The following is a 26,948-nucleotide window of genomic DNA, read 5'->3' as shown; positions in this document are numbered from 1 at the left end:
AAGTATCTGTTTGTAGACTGCCAATACTAAACATTTCAAAAGTGCCTTTATTGTAATTTTTAAGAGAAGGGTGAAGTTCCTTTTAAGCCTAGGTTCACACTGCTCCGACATGAAAGTTACGCAACTTCCAAACCAACTTTGCCCTGCAAGTTCAGTCTGACTGTGATTCAACTTAATGTGACTTATGGCATTGAAGTCGTATCAAAGTCAGACCAAAGTAGCGGTGGAACCTTTTCTAAAAAGTCTGAGTGTCGGATCAGTTAAGATGGCTCTCATAGGGAAACATTTAATTTGACATGTCATGTAACTTGTGCAACATAGGGTCCGACTTGTGAGAGCACGCGTGCACCAGTGTGAACCAGGCCTGAAAGAATTACTCTGATATGGAGATATGATCTTTTCAACCGATTTCAAAAGTCCCCAAACTTAGGATCGAATAGGTTTATTTTGACGATTTTATTAGGCTTTTTATTCATTTTACGTTAGTGAACATTGACATTTCTGTATGCTGTCGTCTCTTCATCTGGTTTGGAAGTAATCAAAGTGGAGCATGAAACCACCAAGTTGGAGCTCACATAGCTCTGCTTTGCAGAGAAGACATCTAGTAAGGTGCCTTTTGCATGCGAGGGATTAAACTTGGTTAACTTTTCAATCTCCCTAAAGTGGAACTACACTTTATCTGAGCACCACAAACCAAAAATACTATTTTTAATATTCAACACAAACTCACCCACCCATGTCTCTATGCTTTATTTTGTTAAGAAGTCCCTCTAAAAAATGCCGTGGCCATCTTGCGTAAAGGCAGATGATTCATGTAGCATTTACTTCCTGGAATCTACCTGCCCTTAGCTCAGGCATGCAAGCAGGAGAGGGTGTGCTTTGCTGAGAAAGCCCCTCCTTCCCTACTGAAGACTCCTGGGATGTAGGACACCATTTGAATGGAAACCAGAAAGTAACTAAGGCCCCTTTCACACGGTCCACATTCCGTTGCGGACTGTGCTCTGCTCAGCGGGGATTGATCCGCCGCTGAGCCTGCGGATGACAGCTCTGTCTCCACACTGTGTGCGGAGAGGGAGGTGTCAGAGCCCCGCTGCTCTCTATGGGGAATCGGATGAGAGCAGATCCTCCTAAAAAACTGACAGGCAGATCTGATCGGAACGCCCGTGTGAAAGAGCCCTTAAGAAGTGTAAAAAAATAAATAAAAAAAAAGCAAATATATAAACGCTAGCAGCATAAGGCTGGGTGCAGGAACCACAGCGATTCCTGTGCTGGTTCCCGCATCGCATCTGACTCGCAGGCAGTTCACACTGCTGCAAACCGCTGCGGGTGTCAACAAAAAATAAATGACACCCCCCCAAAATCGACTCGCAGAACACAGTGTTAACTGTGGAATCGGATAACATGGGTCTGAACACCCATGCAATCAGATTCCAGTGCGGACCATAAAAATGGGTCCTGCACCATTTTGATGCAAATGCAATGCGATTTCAGCCAAACTATAAGGCTGAATCCGCATTGCACAGACATCGCATGTGATGTGCACAGCAATGCGGTGCACATCAAATACAATGTCTGGCATCAAAACAAGTGTGAACCCAGCCTAAGGATTAAAATAGTCAATGTTGATTGAGAGAGTGAAGTTCCACTTTGAGAGACCAACAAAGTCAAATACATAATTCAGAAGTCAAGCTTGTCAAAAAATATTTAAACAAAAATGAGTACAGACTTAACTGGAAGAGTTTAATTTCTGTAAAGCTTGTTTTTCCACAGTTCTTCAAAGTGTATGAATTAGCAGCAGAACTAGGCACATACATTTACAATCAAACAGTAAGATGTTTATATGCAATGTCTGATGAGACCGACCTAGGTGATACTGTTTTTGGGTAAAACCTGCTAAACCATCCATACTGCCAGACTGTGACAAATAGTTCACAGGCATTGTTTTTGTGAAATCTTCATTTTAAAAAGGCACAGTAAGAAAAACCATTGACATGTACATGTATTGCTGCATTTATGATGATGCAACATCATACTCTGAAATCACAGTGGATCTCAGACTCCTTAAAAAAAAAAAAAAAAAAAACCCTATAACCATTGGCATCAAATTCTCCCATCAAGACAATATGGCGCATTCCTTCAGCTTATCCACAGGAAGTACTAAAATAAAGGGCTGATTTATCTTTTGGGGTAAGTGGTTAAAAACAAACACGATGAGAGCTTTCTCTTTAAAGCAGTGGAAAGTATAATTCCAGTGCAAAGAGCTGTAACCCATAGTTAAAATTCATCTCTTCATGAACCTGTAAAGCAGTACAATTTAATTGGCCACCATGGGTCACTGCACTTTGCATATTTTCACTGCATTTACATTAATTTATTAAATAAACAGAGTACATATTGACTTGAATCAAAATGTCAGAGATCATGAAATCTCTAATTCTTCTAGCAGCAGAATGGGTTGGACTACACTCAGTCCGAGTCCCCTCCATCATCACTCTGCTCAACTGCAGCGTCCTCCACCTTCAAAATAAAGAAAGCACATTAAAAAACAGTGAACAATGTCCCTTAACCATACTACACATAACCTCACACAAAACCCTACATCTTTTACTACTGCCATAATGGGACAGCAGCTGTTACACAAAGCTTTTAGAGACCAGCGGCAAGTTACAAAAGAAAGTGAAAGACTGCCACCAAATTACATGAGGCTGCCAATCATGTTACAGGGTGAATATATAGACTGCTTTCACACATGTACAAAACTCAGAGGCTGCAAAGAAGCTGTCTTCAGTCACTGTAGTGGAATGATGAGCTCCCATGTTGCTATAAAAATGCTGAAATTACCCAGTTGCATAGAAATGCATTACTCCATATAGGCTCAGAGACCATGACATCTCTGTGTAATTCTTAATTCTATTAAGAAGCCAAAACCCAATCCCAAAGTAATCCCACGTACACAAAAACAGCAACTGGCTTACACTAAATAACAAGTGAACCTTCTGGTTAAAAAAAAAAAAAATAAATAAAAGTGAAAATAATTGAATTAGGTCCCCCCCCTCTGCCTAGCAGGGCGCAGGAAAGGGGGGGGGGGCATAGAGTCCATTGCATGGCCATGTATCAAGGAATGGGGTCCTCCCCATGGCCATGGAACTACTTTATAAATCATAATATGAAACTATAGAGATAAGGGTATTTTATTATGCCAGGGCTTGACAAATTTGATTTGAATCTAGGAGCCAGCTAAAAAAGTTAGGAGCCAGCTTTTTGGTAACAAATTTTACGGCTAGAATATGTAAAAGGTAAACTCCTTTAACCCTTTCGCTGCCAGAGCTGTTTTTGCGGGGTTTTTTGCACACAAAAATCATTTTAGGCATGAAGATTACATAACACCCCCCCCCCCCCCAAACGACATTATATATTTCCTGAAAGCAGACACCCTAGAGAATAAAATAGTGGTAGTTCCAATTATTTTGTTTCACAATATTACTGCAAAAGGTCAAAAAAATAACACACAACACATTAAAAATAAATTTTAGGGAGCACAAAAATGCAATAGATTACCCCTTTTTGGTAAAATATAAAAGCTGAGGTTGCACCAAGTAAATACCAAATATGTCAAACCTTAAACATGTCAGTACCCTATATTTTTCATAGGCGACGCTTAAATGTGTGTGGCAATATGTAACATTTGTATCGCAATCAATGTTTTCAGACGTAGGCGCCAGCCGCGTGTGTTTACTTTTGTACGTACATATATGTGAGAGTGGGGGTCCTAAACCTTTTTTGGCGGGGAGGGAATTTATGTGCTTGTTTGTAACTTAAAAAAAAAAAAAATAGGATCAAGAAAAATAGATTGAAAAAAACAAAAAAAAAACAAATATGAGCTGCTTTGTTAGACGGTGGACAGCTACAAGGATATAATTGCACCAGTTACCTTTTGGTCATTAACATTTAGTTGCTGTGAAGTTGCTTCATAGTCATGTATAGATAAAGTTGCAAGCCAGCTTGCCATTGACTTTTCTTCAATTTCTGTTTGGATGATAGTGGGATAGATGTGCTCCTTTTTAAAGGTCTCAATATTTTCTTCTTTTTCTGTCCAGTCTAAAGACTCATGTAAGCCATCATTGCCAAAACGCCGGTTGTATTTTTCAAAATGAACCCTCTCCAAAACCAGCCCCAGACCAGGAACTTTGGGAATGTCAACTTTTTCTTCTCCCCAGCTGCGCTCCATAATGGAAGGATCTGCATAACCTTTCACCACTGCAATAACCAACCCAATCATCTTCCGTATCTGATGCATCATGAAGCTTTGGCCTTTTACTTTAATTACAGCCAGCTCCAGTCCCCCCTGTTCAAATGGAGGCTCGCAGTGCATCTCCATGATGTACCGCTTGGCACTGGGGTCCGAGTGTCCTTTTTGTGACGTGAAATTATGAAAATTGTGAGTTCCCTTGTACAGGGAAAGCAGTTCATTTACTTTGTTCAATGTTTTCTGACTAAGTCGGAAACTGTCATCCTGTGTTTCATGGTCCTTGTGTGCGAATGCAAAAGTAGGTAGCGTGTAGGAATAAGTTCGAGCATCACAGGAGTTTTTGGAGTTAAAGCGTCCTGTCACCCTCTTTAAACCTTGAATAGAAAAGCAGAATTAGAACAGTAGAATTATTTTTTTTAATTTTTTCTAATAATCTAGCATTTTATTATGGACAATAGAGCAATGGTTTATCCCGTTTGAAGAGAAAAAAAAAAAAAAAAAAAACTACAGAGTTAGGTACCTGGTAACTAAGAAGTCTTCCAGGGCAACATCTGCGAGATGGGCTCCTCACACCTAAAACAGGAAACACAATAGTCCACCATTATAAAAATGTCAGCCATACCTGCATGCCTCAGTATTAGTAAAGCACCAAAGGAACCCTCAAGTAAGCTTATAAATCTGCAAAAAATCCTTTGTACTGTTTTGTGGGAACGAGTGCTGCCCTGGAAGACTTCTTAGAAAGGAGTTTCTAGGTACCTAAATCTGTTTTCTCTAATCATCGTCCAGGGCAGCATCGGAGAGGATGTATCAAGCAAAACTTACTAGGGAAGGGATAAAGTCTGGAGCCTCTTGCGACCAAATGTCTGGTCCTGACTGGACTGCTGGTCGATGCGGCATTGCCTTGCAAAGGTATTGAAGCTTGACCATGTCGCTGCTCTGCAGATCTGCTCTGGTGTTGCCCCGACCTTTTCGGCACTTGAAGATGCCCAAGCTATGACTCCACTCGGTGGGGCAAGGTTTTGTGCTTGGTAGGCTGCCTGTATAGCAAGCTTTATCCATGTGGCTACCGTTCTTTTCGAGGCCTGTTTTCCCTTGTTGACTCCTGCGCAGAGAATGAATAATGTTGTCGTTTTGCGCCAGTCCTTATTTCTCTCAAGGTAAGCTATAAGAATTTTTCTTACATCTAGCTTGTTGTACGTGTCTCTTTTGTTGCTATGCATTGAACTTGAAAGGGAGGGGATAACTACATTTTGTGTTCTGTGGAAAGTTCAAGAGACTTTTGGTAAGAAAGCTGGGTCTGGGGTCAGGATTATCTTATCAGTTTGAATCAGACAGTAGGATACTATCATAGATAGAGCCTGTATTTTACTTACCCTCCTGGCTGTCACAAGGGCCACTAGGAGTACTGTTTTTAGTGGAAGATATTTATCTGAGCATTCCTCCAGTGGTTCAAAGGGTAGAGAGAGGAATCCTTTAAGCACAGTGGAGAGGTCCCATGTCGGAATTCTGCTGGGCTTTGTGGGTCTGGCTCTTTTAAAGAAAGAAGGAATCTTCTTATGAGTGTATTTTCTGCCAACCTGATGTCTACGCAGGATGATAGACCTGCCACTTGGACCTTCAAAGTGCTATGGGAGATGTTTTTGTCCGCTCCTTCCTAGAAGAAATCTAAAAATTGCGGGAATTGTCCCCTTTTTGGGGTCTCCTTTGCTCTCGTACCAGAAAACAACTTTCTCATAGATGGCTCTGGTCCCGGGTTTTATGCTGGCTAAAATGGTATCTATCACCCTGTTCGACAGACCCTTTCTCTGTAACCTCACCCTTTCAGGAACCAGGCCGAGAGCTTCAAGACCTTGTGGTTCGGATGATTGACTGGACCCTGCAATAGGAGGTTCGGTATATCTGGCAGTGTTAGATGTGGTCGAACACTGAGGTTTTTCAAATGACTGAACCATGGCCTCTGGGGCCAATGGGGTGCAATAAGTATGACTATTGCCCTTTCTTCCTTGATCTTTTGTAGTACCTTTGGAATTAGGGAGGTTGGCAGAAATGCATAGCACAGCTGGTATGTCCAGCTTTGGTTGAACACATCTACACCGATGTTGCCATCTCTGGGGTCAAGGGAGAGAGACATTTTGGGAGTTTTGCCTTCATCTTGGACGCAAACAGATCCACCTCGGGCATCCCCCAGGTTTGGGTGATCCACGAGAAGGTAGCTTAATTTAAGGAACATTCCCGTCTGCTTTTGGATTCTTCAACTCAAGTCTGCAGCGTGTTGTCGGTTCCCTTCAGATGGATGGCGGAGATGGATCTGATGTTTCTTTTGGCCCATGACAGCGATGTTTGTTTCAGGCCGATTAAACAAGCAGATTTTGTCCACCCTTGTCTGTTCAGGTAGGCCACAGTCATGATGTTATCTGACTGAATCAGGACATCTCTGCCCTGAATGGCCAGTTGGAATGCTTTTAGCGCTTCCTCTACGGCTTTTAATTCCGTCATGTCTGAGGAGGCTTGGGACCAAAGGGGGTTCCATACTCCTTGTGTGCAGCGATCCGCCATATGCGCTTCCCATCCTAGAGTGCTGTGTCCGTAGTGATCCGCATCTAGTCGGTCTCTTTTGGTTTGGGGAAGCCCTTTATTTTTGGCTGCGGTTCTGTCCAAAAACCATTTCCAAGTCTGGCCCGAACAGTAAATCGCTTTTGAAGGGGATTCCGCATAATCTATTTTTGGAAGCAATGTCCCCTCTCCATGACTCCAGCCACAGGGCCCTCCTGGCTGAATTGATTAGGGCAGTGGTCCTCACTGCTTCAGCCGAAGAATCTGCGAGGAAGGTTGCCGCTCTGGTTAGCGTGGGAATGGTCCTTACAGATTCTTATTTTGGGGTGTCTCCTAGCAGCTCTTGTAGCTGAGACAGCCAGACTAATAAGGTCCTAGCCGTGCAGGTGGAAGTTATGGCCAGATTCAGATTTGCTGCCCCTGCTTCCCAAGCTCCCTTGAGCAGCGCCTCCATCTTCTTATCCATGGGATCACTAAGTGTCCCAGAGTCGTCAAAGGCTAAGTCAGACTTGATTGCGACTCTGGTGAGGGAGGCATCAACTTTGGGGCACTTTGCAATTTTTTGTAAAAATTTTGTATCCTCCTCTGCGAAGGGGTATCTGCGCTTAATCACGGCTGGCATAAAAAGCTTCTTTTCCGGTTCTTCCCATTCCCTCTTGACTGCTTTTCAGAGTCTAATGTACCGGGAATGTTCTCCTTTTTATTTTGGTTGCAAGCCTTTGTTCATCTTGTTGTGTAAGGAAAGCTTGCCTTTTTTCAGCTCTTTGATGCCCAGCATGCCTGCTATGGCTTTCAGCAGACTATCCTTGTCTTCCAAAAAGGAAAAAAAAGAGTGCCTTCTAAAGCTGGGTCTTCATCATCTGAATCTGAGCATAGGCCATCTTCAGATTCTGAGTCTGAATCATCCAACTCAGTTTCCTGCCCTGCTTGGTCCACCTCTTCCCCACTACACGAGGGGATGGATGGCGTGCTGGTCGACGGGGTACTGGTCTGGCTGAACTTCAAATTTTTCCTATACCCGAATGTAGTGGCCAAATCTTGCTTTTTATTTCCTTTTTGAAGGAGTTGAGCATGTTTCTAAGGAAACCCTGTGATTCCTTGGCCACCAATTTGTTGATGCATTTCTGGCATAATGGCTTTTTCCATTCTGGGGGAAACTGGTGACCGCAAGAGGCGCATGTCTTGCTGTTAATCTTTGCCCTTTTCTCATTTGGGGTCTTTGAAAGTAAGCACAAAGGCGGTTGCCATGCACAAATAGAACCGTTTGTAGTGAGGTAGAGATGGAGGGGACTCCAGAGTGCTCTGGCTTACCTTGGAGCTGTCCTGACATGCAGGATATACAGGGCAGGGTGGGGAAATGTCCGACATGGCCAGCCCCTGAGAGCCTCTGCTTAGAGGCTTTTTAACTGCTTCCTGCTCCAGCCCCGCCCCCAGCTGACCCTGTGCAGGTTGGTGGACATACCTGTACTGCCATTATTCTCCTGGTCTTGCTCCATTTGTTGTTTGATTGAGGCGGAAGCTCATCTACCTGTTTCCTTCCCCTTCTCTTTTTTTTTTGAAAATCGCGGCGCCACCGGCGGAAATGATGTCACCGGAAGTGCCCAGTGATATTGTCTGGCTCCGGGCCTCCAGCCCAACCAAAGATGGCTGCCGACCAGAAATACTTCACGAGTTGCCGGAAATGATGCATCCGCCGCCATCTTGCTCCTCCAGGCAGTGTGGGCTCCGGTTTCCTAGGATGATACGGCTTTCGGCGGGAGGCTGCTTCGTGGAGTCCAGGCGCACAGCCGGAGCCAGGGGCAGATGGTGGCGATTCTGTGGGGGAATGCCATTGGCATCCAATACAGCTGGGGGAATGGTTGCATGCCCCCCAGGTAAGGGCAAAACCTCAGGCAGAGGCCATAGGCCCAACTTGCTGCCCCTGGTCTGCAACACCTAAAGCCCGCTGGGCAGGATGGGAAGCTGACCAGGGAGTCCCCTGCAGTTAGCACAGAGACTAAAAAAAAAAAAAAAACTGCTGCAGCTCCTGTGGGTCCGGAAGAAACACAATCAAAGCTGGGGCATGTAGGTATGGCTGACATTTTTATAATATTGGACTACTGTGTTTCCTGTTTTAGTTGGGAGGAGCCTCTCAGATGCTGCCCTGGAAGAAGATTAGAGAAAAAAAAAAGGAAACGTGTATATTCCATCAATGTAGTGATAAGTTGCCATGGTTTAGCTTTTTGTGTTTTCACTACTTACGTACATATGCAATGAGGCTGTTCATCAGAGAGGTTTATGGACAAATTGGAACATTCTGGCTATTCTACTCTGTAAGTATAACACAGAGTCACAGAGTACAACAGCAACAGTTATATCAGGACTTCATGCAATAGATTTTACAACTGACTACATTACCCCATATGTGATCAGAATACATTTAATTTGGTAAGCAAACATTGACAGGCACTTTATTATGTGTACATGCACAAAAGCCTGTCTGCCAATTGTCCAACACAGACAAGGCTGCCCAGAGGAGGATTCAATTTCCTTCTCTTGTTGTGTTGAGACTTTCAGTTCCTACCTGATGGTTGATGTATGCAGTTGCAGTGGTGCTGACTGATTCCAGCTAGAATGTCCCTCCAACAGGAGAAACTGGACTGCCTTAAAAAGGAGGCTACCATCAGATCCATACCTCTCATGCAAAAAGCAGAGATTTGCAGGACAACATTTACTGAAGAGTCTGAAAGTGGCAGTAAACCACTTTTTAAAAAATAATTAAAAAAATTGCAAGACAATGGCATAATCTGCTAGTATGCATCACATACTAGCAGATTATAAAATACTTACCTTGAAACGAAGCCCTGTAGCAGCAAACTGTCAAATCTGACAGGGCTTCCATCTTCATCCAGTTTCCCTTGCGAGTTTGAGTGCTCCGGCCGTCTGATTGGCCGAGCCGCGATGATGTCACTCCCACACATGCGTGCAGTAGTCACAGACGCCCAAGCCGACATGCCGTCTCTTCATAGCACATGCGTCGGTGACATCACTGGCTGCACACAATGTGTATACTGTATCTCCTAAACAGTGCAAGTTTAGGAGATGTTCACTCTACTTACAGGTAAGCCTTTTTTATAGGCTTACTTGTAGGTATAAGTTAAAAAAAAAAAAAAAAGGGAAGAGGACTTTACTACTACTTGAGTTTTGTCCTGTAAAAGAAAAGCTCTGGCTTGCACCATGTCTATGACTAGTCCCAGATACTCCAACTATGAGTTTGTTCAAGCGATTATTACCTGAGGGTTCAGGATCCACCTAAACCCAATGTAATGTCTGGACAGTCAAAACCACATTCTCCAAAAGAGCTTTTGCTATTCCCTCAACAGGAGATTTTCTAAGAATCCCAAGATGGGGGAAGCCATGAGAGAACCGCAGGGCTCATACTGTGGCTAACACCTTGCTAAACACCAGATGTACAGACGAGAGGCCAAAGGGCAGAGCCATAAACTAGTAGTATAGGGGCCCCACAGCAAAGTGTAGGAAACACTGATGCACTGGAACGATGGGGCAGGTAGACATATGGCCTTGATAACCACCGAAGTGTCGCTGGTGGTAGACGATGACAGACCTGGTGTATTTCTAAACTTGAATGAGGACATTCAGTGCTTTGAGACTAAAAATGGTACGGATGCCTCTAAGTTTGGCAAAAGGGAGTAAAACCCTTGAAACACTTCTGCTATGGGAACTTGACAACAACGCCTTAATTCAGAAGACCCAAGAGGACCTTATCCAGTAATCTATGTGGTGACACAGGAAGGTGAAAAAATCAAGGTGGGGATAGGGAGAAAAACTGCAGCTTGCAGCCTGGGATACTACCTCCGGCTCCCAGACATCCGAGATGCACGCAGTCAAAGTGTACGCAAAACGAGGATTTTTTGTCTGAGTATTTGGCAGACTGAGTCCCAAACCCTGTGGATGGATTAGAGCAAAGCATGGAGGGTGGTTTGGATGTGGATGGTGGGAAAAATGCTGATTATTTTATTGATAAAACAAAAGAAGCTTTACAATCAATCATTTTAACCCCTTCCCGATGGCTGCTGGCAACCCCTTAAGCAGGCTTTAATACCGGAAGAGATAATTGGAAAGTGTAAAGGCTGTGATTGCCTTTCACAATGGTCACATTATCAGAAGGGCATCCCGCTGGCTCACAATCAGACGCAGTGACCAAGAGCTGGCAGAAACATCTCGGTCAGTGTACTAAGAGTGTGTGCAAGAAGCTTGTAACCAAGGAATCAATTACAGCAGTAATACAGTATCTTTGAAAAGGGACTCTGACCGGTCAGCTAAGGTTTGGTAAAGTAAAAAATACACTCACAAAAGGGAGTTTCCAGAGAAAGGCAAACGCTGAGGTAATGCCAGCAGCTCTCTGACCCTTGAAAGCACTCCTTGGTGAACTTGCTATCCCTCGAGCACTCCAAAAAACAGGCTAAAGGAAGAATAGCTGCAATTTGAGAGACCAGCTCTCAAAGAGAAGAGTTAATTTAAGAAAAAAGAAGTTACTCTTTTACATAGAAAAGCTGCAAATATATGTCCATCCTTCTGGGACACTAGCATGGTAGGTAGGGTAAATCTGAGCTGGCCTACCATTTTTTCATTTACCAGTGTCCAGTCCTCCTGTAGGCCACATTATAATCCAAAAAGTGAAAGACTTGCTTTGTCCCTCAATGGACCAGAAAGAAAAAAGTAGCATACTTTTAAAGAGGTTGTAAACCCTTTTTTTTTTTTCTTTTTCTTTTTTCCTTTTTATCCTGAAAGACAAACACATAATGAGCTAGTATGCATCGCATACTAGCTCATTATGAAATACTTACCGTACCTTAGAACGAGCCCCCGCCGTGCCGCCCGCTTACCTGTATGACGGGCAACATGTCCAGTCGCCCATCTTCCGGGATCGCGGCATCCGGCCATCTGATTGGCCGGAGCCGTGGTGACGTCACTCCCGCGCACGCGAGCCGACGGTCACGGCACAGGGCTCTGAAGGAACGGCACCAGAGGCCGTTCCTTCAGAGCGCATGCGCCAGTGACGTCACTGGATGCATCGAAGGTAAATATCTCCTAAACGGTACATGTTTAGGAGATATTTACAGTACCTATTAGGTAAGCCTTATCATAGTCTTACCTATAGGTACAACTTGCCGAGGAGGGTTTACTTCCTCTTTAAGGCAATCCACCTTTCTCATAGCAAATAATCACACATGGTACAACCTTTACCAATAACTTTATCTGACTAACCCTCACAAGTGTGGGAAAAATGTCTTGATAAAAGGCGAATTATGTAGGAAAACTTGTCCATATCACAATGAAGCTGAAGTTAGCTTTAAATACAGTATGCAGAAACCACCTTAAAAATTCTAGATTATTGGAGAACAGCAATACATTTCTCATTTCCAGCACCCATCTGCTTTTTTTTCTAAAGGTTTACCCATTTAGAGTTGGGCTAGATGGAAAACTGAATTTTTTTTAAAATCTTACCGTAAAATTCCTTTCTCTGAGTCCTCTGACAATCACCGCCCACTCATACAGTCTTCACCAATGCGGGTATTGACTTCCTCTCCTTAGGAGTAGCTAGGCAAAAGACTTGTTGTTAAAACAAAAGCATTTACATAGACACACCCATGGGGGCTATCCCACTGGTCCAATACCCCCAATCCCAATTCAGTTTGGTAGCAAGCAGTTAAGTGTATAAGAACCCCAAAAGAGGGGCAGGGGGCGGCGACTGTCGGAGGACTCAGAGAAAGGAATTTTACAGTAAGATTTTACAAAAATTCAGTTTTCTCTTACGCCACCAGAATCACCAGTGTTTGTTCCGAGGTCAACCTGCGAAGGAACCCGGACAACAACTGAATCGGAGGAAAGGCATAGAACAGGCGATACTGACGCCAAGGCACCACCAGCGCATCCGAGGCGTCTGCCAGAGGATTGCGCGTTCTTGCCACGAACCTTTCCACCTTGTTGTTTAGCCATGACGCGAACAGATCCACATCCGGGGATCCCCACTTCGTACACAGCATTTGAAATACCTCCGGGTGCAGGGACCATTCCCCCTGGTCCAGGGTCTGGCGGCTCAGATAATCAACCAGTGGAGTAGGCACAGCCTGATCGCTCTCAATTCCAATATGTTTATCGGAAGGGAGGATTCCTCCTCCGACCAGGTGCCCTGGGCAGATAGGTTGCCCAGGATGCCACCCCAGCCCGACAGGCTGGCATCCGTGGTAATCACCGTCCATAGTAACGGCCGGAAGGATTTCCCTTCCGAAACAGCCGGGGACTGAAGTCACCACAAGAGTTCCATTCTGGTTTTGCGACTCAGAGACACTATCAGGTCCAAGGACTGAGGTAGTCTGTCCCACCTGGCCAGGATCTCCGCTTGGAGAGACCGCGTGTGAAACTGTGCAAATGGTATCGCCTCAAAGGCCGATACCATCAACCCCAGGGATCGCATACAGGTCCTGAGTGACGAGGACTCGTTGTCCCCGAGGGACCTGACCTCAGACCGCAGGGTCCGGAGCTTGTCCTCTGGTAAGAACACCTTTGCTTGAGCAGAGTCCAGAACCATTCCCAAATACGGGAGACGAACCGAAGGAGACAAGGTCGACTTTTAAACGTTGATGGTCCAACCTAACTCGTCTGGACAGATCGCGCATCAGGCTCTGACTGGCACTCGATCTTAACAGGAGATCGTCCAGATATCCCAAGACCGCAATGCCCTGTGCCCGCAACAGGCCCAGAACAGGCGCCAACACTTTGGTAAAGACCCTTGGTGCCGAAGCAAGACCAAAAGGTAACGCCACGAACTGATAATGATCCTCCGCGATAGCAAACCGGAGGTACCTCTGACGACCATCGAAAATGGGGAAGTGTAGATACGCATCCTTCAGGTCGATAGAGGCCAGGAATTCTCCCGGACTCAGGGAGGCCCCCACCGAGCGGGGCGATTCCATGCGGAACTTTCGAACGCGCACAAAGGTTCAGAGCTTTCAAGTCCAGAATCGAACGCACTTTGCCCTCCTTTCTGGGCACAGTGAACAGATTTGAGTAAAACCCCCGAAACCTGTCCCGATGAGGCACCGGGACAATTACCCCCTGAGCGAGGAGATCCTGTACCGCTTGATGCAGGTCCTGTAACCGTCCTGGGGTCAAATGAAGATTTGAGGGAAAGAATCTGTCTGCCGGCCGTGAAAGAAATTCGATCTTGTACCCTGATCGAATGATTTCCTGAACCCACCTGTCCAGAACTCGGAGAAGCCAAGGTTGGAGGAAACCACGCAAACATCCCCCCACCCCTGAAATGGGTGAGGGCGCCCCTTCAGGCAGAGGCGGACTGAGCCGCCGCACCCGCATGGCCGGGTTTAGGTTTTCCGGCCCAGGGTTTTGTCTGGAAAACCTGGCCTTTGAAGGGTTTCCCCTTGTAGTGTGCCTTGAAGGCACAAAAGAACCCCTGATTTGGTTTAAAGGTGGGACCCCGCTTGCCGTGGAAAAACTTGCCCTTAGGATTCTGGGGCAGCAGAGTGCTCTTGCCCCCAGTGACTCGCTTAACCAATTCATCCAGGGATTCACCAAAAAGGCCAGACCTCGCATAGGGAATATCAGCCACCGCCTTTCTGGATTTCTGGTAAGCCGACCAGCTCTTCAACCATATCAGTCGAAGGCCAAGCACCGCGACACTGGACAGGCGTGCAGCCAATGGGGCCTCATTTAAGGCCGCATCGCACAAATACATGACCCCCTGATAAATCTGGTCCACCATCTCAACGGTAGTAGGGGGGCAGAATCAGCCACGAGAGTGCATCTAAAGCAACTTGGCCCAATCCGCCACAGCCTGAGCCGCCATGACAGAGGCGAAAATAGGCTTTAGCATGGAACCCGCCACCACATAGGTGTGGCGGGTAAGAGACTCCAGCCTCCTATCCGTAGGATCCTAAATACCGGAGAATCTTCGGTGGGAACCAGAGTAGCCTTCAATCTGGCCACAGTGTGATCCACTTGAGGAGCCAGCACCAGCGTGCAGCCGTAGTAGACGCAAAAGGGTAGAGAAGTTGAAACCTTTTAGGCACCGTGAAGGTGTGTTTCAAATTGCGCCATTGCTCATTCACAGTGTGATGAAACTCAGCGGGGCAAGGAAAAACCTGCGCCGTCTTGCGGGTCCTGTGTGTACCAAAAGATGACACAATGCCAAGAGGATTGGGCTCATCCTCTAAATGTAGCGTTTCTTTGATGGCAGAAATCAGCGCATCCATAGCTGCGCGTTCCTCGGGCGTCCCAGGGGGGGATTCGTCCATCCCTGTAACCTCCGCCTCCCCCTCAGACTCTTGCGGGTCCTGAGAAGAGCGAGACCCTGAAAGGGGTACGCTACCTACAGCAACCATGTCACATTCAGAATCAGAAGAAAAAGAAATCCTAGGCCTTTTTCTAGCAGCACGTTCAGTCATCAGCACATCCATTTTGGACACCAAAGTCGCCACTACAGCAGCCAAATTAGTCAGGGTAGAGGATTCAGAGGAACTTGAATCCCCTACCAAGGCTGGAGGGAATTTGCTGTCCTGGGATTCCATTTAAAAAACTTTTTTTGGTAAAGGTACTGGCCCTTTAAGCGCGCCGCGGACCCCACAGCACACCGCTACAAAGACTGTGGAACACAGACCCCCCCCCGCAGGGACAAACTGAAGCCAGGAATATTGCACAAGGGAGGAAAAGAAAGGACAGCAAAACAGAACCCCACACAAGTGTGTTACCACCGCAGTCGGTCGCTCCTGAGTGAAGGAAGGAAGTGATGTCACTGCCAGAGACTGAACTGAGGCTGCAGGCTAAGGAAACATGGTAAAGTAATGGAAGTCTTCGGCAAAATGGCCGCCGACATGTGCTCGGAACGATCGTTTGCCACACACAAGATGGCGCCGCAAGGCGCCAAAATACACTACATAAAATGCTGTATAAGCGCCCACAGTGAAGCCAGACATGCTGCCCACACCTAAAATGGCGGACCGGCGGTTTTTAACCCCGCAGCAGTGGCCGCACGTGTCTGTACCTCCAAGCACCCAAAGTGACACAGGAGAGGGATCCCCCAAAACCCCACACAGCGCTGGCTGTGAGAGAAAAACCCCCCGCAGGGGCCGGGATCAGGGAGCCCAAAACGCACAGACATAGGGGACACCACAGACACAGAGGACTGCCGACCCCAGACAGAGGCCCCACACAGAGTGTACTTACCTGTACACGATGGCGTGGGGTGCCTCATATCAAACGGAAAACCGCCCACCCTCAGATGGCAGGGGAGTGCCGCCAGCCAAAAACGCAGGACACCAGTAATGCACGGACGAACCGTGGCTGTGTCCGGTGAGGTAGCCACCTCACAGGCTGCATCCCTGAGGACAGGGATGGGTCGTTTGCGAGGCCAGGGCGAACACATAGCCTGCTAAACGCTCAATGGCGGGCTGGGATTCCATCTGACCCTCTGTCCTGGAGAACCAGGGCGGCCAGTCCGATTCCCAGCTCCGCAAACGCCGTCTTCATCCGAAGATCCGACTAACTAACGCTGACAAAATAAACAGCTAGTAAAAGCAAAGAAAAAATTATTTTCAGAAAATAAAATCATAAAATAGAAGAAGAAGGCTGAGACTGTAGCCCCAGCACAGGGAAGCCTATCTACTCCTGAACTAGGCAGAAGACAAACTGAATTGGGATGGCTATTGCAGGGGGGGTATTGGACCAGTGGGACAGCCCCCATGGGTGTATCTATGTAAATGCTTTTGTTTTAACAAGTCTTTTGCCTAGCTAATCCTAAGGAGAGGAAGTCAATACCCCCATTGGTGAAGACTATGAGTGGGCGGCGACTGTCGGAGGACGTAAGAGAAATAGGTTTTTACTAACTTGCCATGGAAGTGCCAAATAGCTGCTTGATTTTGAAGACTGCTGCAGAACAAACTGCCAGTCCATCCTTTGCCTCAAACACAATAAACTGTGTAAATCGGCTTTGACATATTTTCATAGTTTGAGGGAAAAAAATGCAGTCATCAAAAAGTTTCTAAAGGAAAAGGTTGCTTACCCAGCACTCTGATGTGTGAAGGGAGATGACTATTTATTTCCTCTACTGTGTTATCGACCAGCCTAATCTTCAAGGATACAACTTGTCCTGCAGCAGAAACACCCTACAAAAGGAAAAGAGAAGACATTTCTGAAAGCTGTAAACCACCTTATAATGCAAATCCCCCTTATCTTGTTTAAAGCTTTTAGTGAAGTTTAAGCCAACTATTTATTGTCACGAAGAGATGCAGGGGCTGGGAGTGCTGTATAAGCTGTTTATAGCCTCAGCTACATACAGTATACAGCGCTGCGTTCCGGCAGAAGGATGGGAACTTGCTGTCCCAATCCCGGAACAAAAAACGACTCACATGAAGGTTTGTTTTCTATGAATGAATACAAAGTTTCCTAAGATTAGCTGAGGTGGAGAAGCAGGCAGTGATGTTGCAATCTTAGCCAGTCTAAGAAAGCCTTGTATTCATTCAAAGAATACAAAGCTTCATGTGTATGGCTGAGCAGCACTCAGCCTGATGTCATTTTGTTCTCGGAGTGGAGCTGGAAGTTCCCCTTCACTTATGCAGTTTTACTAAGAAAATAATTTTTTCTTAATTTGTTGAGTTTCTTACCTAGACATTCTCCCAATAACAGCATTTCCTGTCTTGTCGCCTCTTAAATAAAAGCAATGTTATCAGCCTGCTTCCTATGGGGGCACTCGTGCAGGCTTGCTGCCATGCCTCACTGTCTGCGTCTATTAGGGATGCACCGAATGTTCGGCGGCCGAACATTATTCGGCCGAAAATAGAAAAAATAGCACTTTCGGTGTTAGGCCAAATAAGTAAAAAGGCCGAATAAATTTGTGCCGAACAATGTCAGCGGCGGTCACTAAATGGCGGACCGCGCGATGCTTCCGCCCGGAATGCGAGCCCGCTACCTAGGAGTCCTTCAGTCCCCTTCCTCATTGCGGCTCCCGGCTCCCACGCCGCCGGTGCCCTGTCCGGCCGCGAGTAGGGGGTGCGACGTCACGCGCGCGTCCCGCCCCCTGCTCCTGACTGCGGCTCCTTCACACTAGGTCCAGCGAGCGTGACGCTATGTGCACGCCCCGCCCCCGTTCGCGGCTTTTGGCTCCGACCTGGCTGCAGTTCAGGTATGTGGAGCACATTTGGGGGAGAATACGGTAGCTGCACAAGCATTAGTGTGCAGACTGGCATATTTTGCCATATGTTGCCACTTGCCATGCTCATTAGAGTGCCCTATAAAGTGCCCCTTAAAAAAAAAAAAAAAGAAAAAAAATGTGCCCAACAGAGTGCTCCCTTATTTTATGCTATGGGACATGCTGATGAGCATATTTTATGTTAAGGGGCACTCTGATGGGCATATTTTATGTTAAGAGCAACGCTGATTTAAATGTTTTGTTTTGCCCATCAGAGTGCCCCCTAACATAAAATGTGCCCATCAGCGTGCCCCCTAAAAATTTGCAAAATAAATGGAAAAAATGCGAAACACCGCGTTCGGTATTCGGCCAAGCATTTCATTATTATTCGGCTTCGGCCAAGAATTTAATTTCGGTGCATCCCTAGCTCAGGTAAGGAAACATGGGGCCAGCGACTACTAGATGAAAGAAGGAATGAAAATGTATAAAAATAAAAAAAACATATTCCTACTACTTAGAATGGGAAAAACAGTCAACTCTATTGGCTGTAATGCCTTAGTAGAACATATTACCAACATTAAATGTTAAGAAAATAAAAAAATAAAAAGCCTTTTTCTTATTTTTTTTTTCATTTTTTAGCAGCTTAGAAAAAGCCCCCTACTTATTCATATGTGGTAGTGCAGTGTTAATTTTGATGTAAAATTTCGATTTCGTTTTACTCTTTTGACTGAAATGCCATTTTAGTTTTTGTCACAATTTTGTGAAAGAAATTATTTTTGGTTATGAAATTAACACTGGACATATGTAGAGATCAAAGATAAGGAGTCAACCTGCCACCAAATCATACACTCAATATCAATTATCTGGGGAGACACTGAATCCTAGGCAACCCATACATTAGTCTTTTTTTCCCCCAATCACCCAATTCCTCATTCACACATTCAAGGTTGATGGGGGAAATCACTCTGTGCCTTTTTTAATCGGACAGCAGGAAAATTTCACCACCATCAAAATACACCGATCAGCACTGCTGGCTACATGTGGAAATCAGTAGATCAACTTCTGCTCAACCAGCCTGCCTATGTATGGATATATGAAATTCAGGCCGATGCCTGCTGAAGTGGCTAAATTTCAATCAATTTATAGCCAGCTTTAATCATTTCAGCTCTCATACCTTAATTCCCCTTATTGACTAGAGCAAGTTTTATATTTCATTATTGGCCTTTTATTCAGTGATAACTTTAAATCAGAGAACAAAAGTTCACATACAATTTTTCCCTTTTTTCTGGGACATACTAAGACTTTCTTTAAGAAATACGGTCTTGAGAAGTCTTTGGCCCCACCTTTCCGTCATTGGATTAGCATCCTGTACAGTCAGCCACAGGCCCAGATCAAACTAGGTGGCAAATTGTCCTCGGCCTTTCATATAAAATGCGGCACTCGGCAGGGGTGCCCACTGTGGCCGGCGCTGTTCTCGATGGCAGTGGAGCCCTTGGCTGTGGCTGTCCATGGTTCCGGGGGGGTATGGGTTGGGCCCCTGGAGGAGAAGATGGCATTGTACGCCGATGATATTGTCCTTTTCCTCCAGGATCCCGGCCCGTCTCTCCGGTCGGCCCTGGAATTGCTTTAGGTGTTTACCGAGTTGTCCGGCCTTAAGGTCAACTGGGACAAGTCGCTCATCCTCCCCATTGACAAGGGCGCCAGGCTTCAGGCGGACCCCTCCTTGCCTTTATATTGGACGGACAAAATTAAGTACCTGTGTATATCCATCTCCCCTAGAGTGCGGGACTTTTGTGACCTGAACCTGTTTCCCCTTTTGCAAGTGTTTACGGTACGGTTGTGAGCCTGGGCAAATCTCCCCCTGACTTTGATCGGTAGGATCAACCTTATTAAGATGAAATTATTGCCCCCCTCTCCTCTATGTATTATGCCATTCCCCAGTCTGGATACCAAAGAAAGTGTTCAAGCAATTCAACTCTCAGGTCATCAACTTCCTATGGGGCTCCCGCCTCCTAACCCACACCCACAATTGGTTAACATCTGACACCTCTAACACTGCAGTTGCTCTTGAAGCGGCCCTGGTTGGGTCCTACGAGGCGCTGCGTAACACACTGTTTTGTGGAGCGAAAGGCCCCATATCCTCTCACTGTTTCCATGAAGACGGTGATCAGGGCCTGGGCTCTGATGTCCCCGTACATCAGGACGGGCCCCGGCCATCACTCCCCACTATGGATGAATCCGGATCTTCCTGAATTCTTTTCCATTCCGGATCCCTCTGTGTGGGCCACCAGGGATGTCCTTTACTTGTCCCACATATGTCAGGGAGAGACATTACTGACCTTTGACCAGTTAAAATCCAAGTTTTCTCTACCCAACTTGTACTTTTTCCGGTAACTCCAGCTCCGTCACGCCTTCCACACACAATTCGGTAGCTCCCCCACAGACTTTACCCAGGCAAATCTGGAGACTCTCCTCCGTGACGAGACTTTGAAGAAACCACTCTCCTCTATATATAGTACCCTACTTCCCAGTGTACACACTGGCCTGGAGGGTCTGCGGGCCTTCTGGGTGGCGGAGGTGCCAGAGCTGGATTCAGAGGACTGGGAGGATGTCTGGGGTTACCCTTCCAGGCACCTCATAGCTTCCAGAGACCGCTTGGCACAATTCAAAATATTGCATAAGTTCCACCTGACACCGGCTAGACTACATAGAGTGTTCCCAGATACCCCGGGGACCTGCTGGCGTTGCCATACGGATGCCCCCTCGTGTACGCATATGATCTGGCATTGTTCATCCCTACACTCTTACTGGCCTGAGATCCTGGAATTTAAAGCTAGAGTGACTACCATTCGAGTGCCACCCCAAATTGAATTCTGCATCCTGGGACTTGTGAATGCGCTGGCCCATTCTGTAGCAGCTCGCACCCTGCTGGGTCTACTACTCTTCTATGCGAGGAAATTAGTAGTGCTCAGATGGCGGAGGCCTGGTGCTCCCACCCTCCCCTTGTAGAAGGCCCTGGTAAATTTGGTAATACCTCTTTACAAAGCTGCTTATACCAACAGAGGTTGTCCCCAAAAATTCACAAAGGTATGGAATATATGGTTGGAGGCGGAGGATACTACTAATGATCACGAGGATCCTGTTACGGATGTTCAGTAACCCATGTCTATTTTTGTTACCTTTTGAACTGGGGGGGGGGGGGGGGTTCTTGGACTGTAGCCACCTTACTAGACACTTCTTGTTTTTCCATAGTAGACAGACTTTTCCTGCCATCTCCTGGTGAGGCACGCTCCCAATATTTTTATAGCAGCAGCCATGGTTGGGGTTTTGTTATGTTATTGTACCCTTTTGTATGTTTTGCTTTTGTGTTTATTGAGCCAGGGTATGCCCAAGGCTCCGTTTTTGTATCTTTTTTTTCTTCTCTTTAAAATAATAAAAATAATTTTCAAAAAAAAAAAAAAGAAGAAATACGGTGTCGGAAAAAAGGATTTTTTCCCAACTTGCATATATTATGTTACACTGAAAAAAACAAATAAAGAATATATAAATAGCAAAACAAAGGATGATTGCTACCGACAGATTTTTTTTTTTCCTGGGAAATTATGTTTTTTGAGCAATTATTGAAAACACTTGAACTGGTTGTTTGTCTATTGCTACAGAGCCAGCATAAAGAAAACAAACGTGATGTGGCTTATTGCCTCTAAGCTGCAAACAAGATAGATACTCACCACCACCTGTCCTTTGGGACAGGAAAACATTGAGCAGGTTTGGTTCTGTAAGCCTTTTAAACTCTTTACTTTGTGTCCCTAATAGGGATCAGCTATCAAGATTAGGGGTTTCATCACTGATAATGAACTGGCAAATCTTGAACAAGTCACAAAAGAAAGGAAAGGAAAGAAAAGGAAAAAGAAAAAAGCATTCCCATTCATGTCCAATGCTCACCTTGTCTGTGCGTGCACAGCGCTGAAAGGACATTTTCTTCATGTGTTCTGCATGATTCTCAGGAATACAGTCAGATAGGACGAGTGCTTGCACAAGTACATCTTCAATTGTTTTGTACTGTGAAGAACCCACGTTTCGCTGTAATAACACACAATGGGACAAAAACATGAAGTTATACAATAATTTAAAAAAAAAGTGAAATTAAGGCTAAATATAAGCTTGCTTTAAAACACTGCTCTTCCCTTATCCTACCTATACTGTGTACAATTTGCAAAAGACAAAACGTGTGAATACATTTTCTTGAATCTGATTCCATCTGGTCACATAATGCAGAAGCAGCAGCTTCCCTCTCTCTCGGAGCACAGTAGGGCTAAATTGTCAGAGCCATGATGTCACCCGCCAGCTTCCATCACCTCTCTGTTGTGGGTGCTCCCTCCTCTCCCCTGCAGCAGCTGCTCAATGACACAGAGGAGCTGCTGCTTCTGCATTACGCGACTCAACTGAAGAAGGTTCTTTTTTTATTTTACGGGCACTATACAGCATAGATAGGAGAAGGGGGGAGGTTATGTTTTTAAGCAGAAATATATGAATAAAACTTCTGCTTTATTACAAAGTTATGATTCATATACCTTGTCCCACTATATTTCCAGGCAGGTGACATCTCTCCCTTATGTTCTCATTAGTAATATACTGCAGGGCCATCTTACCGCATGGGCACGCTGGGCAGTTGCCCGGGAGGCCCTACCTGCCCAGCAACCCAGCCCCAGCCAAGCATTAGTCCCAACTCCCCTGTGCATCCCCCCGCCTAACTTAGCAGGTGGCAAGCGCCTGTCGGCCCTGCGCTGCGGTCAGGCCACTTGGGCCATGGAGGGGGAGCCCGCAGCTGCAGGAATGCCTTTCCGCCTCCACAGGAACAGGCACACACAGGACAGTTGAGTCTGACTCCCGTCTGTGTGTGTGTTCACTGGACCCAGCCGCCGAACTTGGAAGCCGTCATTAGCCTTGCACTGCTGTACCAATAAATATCGCCTTATCGATAATTTGCATTTTTATTCTCGTGGGTGACTGTGTAGGCAGGGTCCCAGTGCACTGCACTGCCCAGGGCCCTTTAATGCTCTTATGATGGCACTGATATACTGTATCACTAAAGCTACCTACACCTATCCAGCTACGCAGAATAAGTTCATACAGGAACAGACGTTTGTAATAGTGTATTTGCGTGCGCATATATAATTAAAGTGCAAAGATAGCATTTGCTGTATGGACAGGAAATAAAAATCTGCTAAAAGCTGATTAGGTTTATCAGGAATAAACATTCAGAAGTAGTAGATTGTCTGGATAAAAATCATGCTGGTAGAAGTGTATAGGCGACTGCATTCACGCCCTTACAAATAGGGTCTTCTAGACTCCAGAGGGGGATCCGAAAAATAGATTTTGGAAGGAAAGACTTACCGGACATTTTATATTAATAAAAACGTATGTGTAAAGCAGAAGATAGTAATATTGTTTGTATGGGCATCGCTGTGTTTACCTGCATGCCATGGTATCCTTTCCCAGAATATGCCATAAGCAGGACCACTTTTTTCTTGGGATACTTCTTTGCCTGCTCTTCATGATCAGGCTTAAACCTCTTGGCATCATGTCCATTTTCCTCCACGGTCTCAGAATCCTCTTGCAGACTTGAAGCCTTCCTGGTTTCCCCCACACTACTAGCCTGTAATAGATTATCCTCCTTCAGGGAAGCCATGAGAAGATCTTACACCGATAACTGCAACAAAGGTTTACAGTAAACCTGTGAACAAGCTAGTGAAATAAAAGCATTGCTGAGTTCTGCCTAAATGCCCCTATAATTATCTGTATACCCAGGGCAGAATGGCTATAATGCAAGCAGTCTGCATTCCAGTCATTCATCCATGGGTGCATGCTGCCCTAAACAAAAGTAACGCCTGATGCACCATCCAGCTGCATCAACTGTCAACCTCTCACAAGAGTGTTTGACAAGCTGCCGCAGTGGGGCTGTATGGTGTGCCTTCCGACCCAACTTAAATGCCAAAGCCTCATAAACCAGGGCTAAATACTCCGCTTTATATAGCCCTCATATTCATTTTATAATTGAATTTTGCCATTTATCGGAAGTTCAGCTTTAGCCACATTACTATTTTTTAGCTGGCAAGTCATTTGCAACTTCTGGGCTAATTTACTAAAGGAGTGTTAAAACTGCAGAGTACAGTAAAAAGTCTGAATATTCACTTCAATCATCCAAAAATACGCAGATTAAATAAGCAATAATACTACTACACATAATTGGAAACTTCAAGTGAATGTTCAGAAAGTTTAATAAATCAGCCCTTTGTTACAATACTATGTCATCTGGCAAAGTTCACTCTGTACACATTGCTGGGTGTCCAGTGCGTCCCTGTACCTTTAGGAGGGCTGGGCTCCATCCAGGCATACTGCCCTTAATCTATCTATTATATATTTGCACCAACTTTGGAGAGTCTGAAATTATAGAGTTAGGACAGAAGTGCACTGGCCTGTGCAGCTTACACATATATTTGCAAATTTGTGCAAACTAAACCCCTTGTTTCTAACATGAACTGTTAGGCCCCTTTCACACGGCGCCTCCATTTTTCGAACTCAGTTTGCGCAGCAGGGAATTGCTTTACTATTCTCCGCTGAGCAGGCGGATGACAAGTCCGTCTCCACTAACTGTGCAGAGGGAAGATGGAAACAGTCTCACTCTTCTCTTTGGGGAAATTAGGTGAAAACGGACCGACAGTCCGTTTTCATTCAATCCGATCGACAGATGGAAAATAGGACCATCATCCATCTGGATTTTGTGGGTAGGATCGGTTTGGATAGCGGCGGATGTCAGCGGACACGTATCTGCTGACATCCGCTGCTCCACAGGGGAGAGTGCAAGGTCTGATCAGGTGAATCTGAGCAGACAGCCTGTGTGAAAGGGGCCTTTGACAGTGTCAATTTGGTTTGTTGCAAGCTCACAAGTGAGCTGCGATTTTTTTTTTTTTTTACATACATTGCCCTTCCATGTGCTCCTTGTTGTATATGCCAGTTAGAGGTTAGTGTGGTTGCCATTTATTAGCAAAATTTACTCTGTAAACACCTAATACACACATGGACTAAGAGCCAGTTCACACCACATGCAGTCCAGTGAGGATTTTTTCTGCATCAAAAATGCTTGGATAGTAGATTATATGGTTTACAATGGTCAGTTCCAGTGCATTCCAGCTGCAGAAAAAAAAAAGTAGAACATGCATTTTTTCTGCACTGGAACACAGTAAAAACGCATCACAAACGCACCTAAACACAAAAAAAAGAAAAACTGGACTGCATCAAAAACGCACTGGAACGTATCAAAAATGTGCATGCAGAAAAGCTTCTGGACTGCGTTTCTATGACGTGAACTGGCCCTTAAAGCTGAAAAAGTGTTAACATACAGAACTTATGGGGGAAGGTTTACAAAAACTGGTACACATACAAATTGGTGCAGCTGTACATAGTAACAAGCCAGCGTCTAGGTTCTATTGCCAAAGATTAACTGTGGAAGCTGATTGGTTATTATCTACAGATGCACCAGATTCAGTAAATCTCCTCCCGGATGTTAGATAACCAACACAAACACACATGGAGGGGGAATTTACTAAAACTCAAGCAGCCAGAATCTAGAGCAGCTGTGCATGGAAACCAATCTGATTTGGACTAAACTCCCAAAGATACTCACCTCCACCTTCAAGCATCATTGACATCCCTATCCGGCTGCTGTAATCTTCCCCTCGGATCCCGGGTTTTCAGCCTCTTCATGGGCTTTGGGGGCTGACGTGCCAGGAATGCGCAGCTGAGCTTGGTAGAAAACTGCTAGCGGGCAGATAAGTTTGCATTGTTGGAGAAGAGACGTAGCAAACAGGGGCTTCTTTGCAGTTCTTGTTAGGTGTAGAGATAGGCGTTGCAAGAAAGAGTGTGATTTTGGGCACGTTCCCACAATGCACGAATGTGAATCTAGCCTTCAAAGGGAACTACACCTAACTAGTGATGAGTTCTGGCACGTTTAGGATCCTAGTCCCAAATCTCCTGCCTGATCCCGCCAGGAAGCCAACACTGCACACCGCTCATCGCTGGCATGGAGACATTTTCCAGTCTGCAGCTGCACAGACCAGGAAATGTCTCATTAGCGGTGTGCAGAGTTTGCTTTCTGATGGGATCAGGCAGGTGGGTTGGGACTAGAATCCTAAACACGACTGAGCCCATCTCTAATTAGGTGTAGATCCCTTTGAAGGCTAGGTTCACATCCATGCATTGTGGGAAATGCACAAAGTAGCACTCTTTTCTCCAACGCGCAGACACAGCGGCGCGTATCATGTAAAAGTACCAAACATTTTGGTATGGCACGATTTTTCAAAAGGGTTGCACGCATCTTTGCGGTGTTCTTTTGTGTCAATTTCAATGGGTTGCCCTAAATGCAACATGCAGAAACACGCTCGCTCTCTGTCTTACCTGCATAGGGGTGAATGGAAACTGAGCAAGCTGAAGCTAGAAGATGATTGGTTACTTAGCACAGCGGCTTCCAGATTTTCTCTGTTCCAGTATTGGTACTTTCCCACCATAGAATTCTCACTGCTAATGAGATGCTTGTGCAGATTTGGTTTCTATATTAGTGTGATATCCTGGGGGTTACACAAAGCATGCAATCTGACACCACAGTAAGACTGATAAGAAGCTCTAAAAGCATTAAATACAATGAAACATGCACAAGTCCAAGGCAATCTGTCCCCAGAATCAAGGAAGTGTGAGCAGCAGAGACAGACATCACTAATAGGGCAATGCCAGCACATACACACAGCCAAGTCTATGGCAGAGGAAATACCTGCACGTGGATTACTACACAAGATGCCAAATCCTTCTATGCTGGAGGACCTGCGATGACATCACGATCATGTGACCAGACTCCTCAGCCTCACACAGAGAGCTCACATGGAGTGAAGG

At 45.6% G+C, this 26,948-nt stretch overlaps 1 protein-coding gene across 1 annotated transcript; it reads right to left on the bottom strand.

Annotated features, from left to right (window-relative positions):
- Positions 1-2,045: 2,045 nt before the first annotated feature.
- On the bottom strand, positions 2,046-26,948 carry PUS1 (pseudouridine synthase 1). Its single transcript, XM_082243250.1, has 6 exons — positions 26,830-26,948; positions 23,479-23,715; positions 21,948-22,085; positions 16,881-16,983; positions 3,932-4,623; positions 2,046-2,517 (listed from the first exon to the last, which is right to left on the bottom strand). Exons 2-6 carry the CDS (start codon positions 23,692-23,694, stop codon positions 2,467-2,469), a joined length of 1,200 nt encoding a protein of 399 aa, XP_082099376.1. The 5' UTR covers positions 23,695-23,715; positions 26,830-26,948; the 3' UTR covers positions 2,046-2,466.

The sequence above is a fragment of the Pelophylax lessonae genome, assembly GCF_965119305.1.
Source record: "Pelophylax lessonae genome assembly, chromosome: 1".
NCBI classification, from domain to species: domain Eukaryota; kingdom Metazoa; phylum Chordata; class Amphibia; order Anura; family Ranidae; genus Pelophylax; species Pelophylax lessonae.
This window is presented reverse-complemented; position numbering and strand designations above follow the sequence as displayed.

What these genes read in the sequence shown, in the direction of transcription:
- PUS1 (XM_082243250.1), bottom strand. Translation starts at nt 23,694, where the DNA reads ATGGCTTCCCTGAAGGAGGATAATCTATTACAGGCTAGTAGTGTGGGG. An exon ending in AAGGATACCATGGCATGCAG is followed by an intron (nt 22,086 to 23,478) that starts GTAAACACAGCG and finishes GTGTTATTACAG; the next exon opens with CGAAACGTGGGTTCTTCACA. An exon ending in TTCACACATCAGAGTGCTGG is followed by an intron (nt 4,624 to 16,880) that starts GTAAGCAACCTT and finishes TTTCTATTCAAG; the next exon opens with GTTTAAAGAGGGTGACAGGA.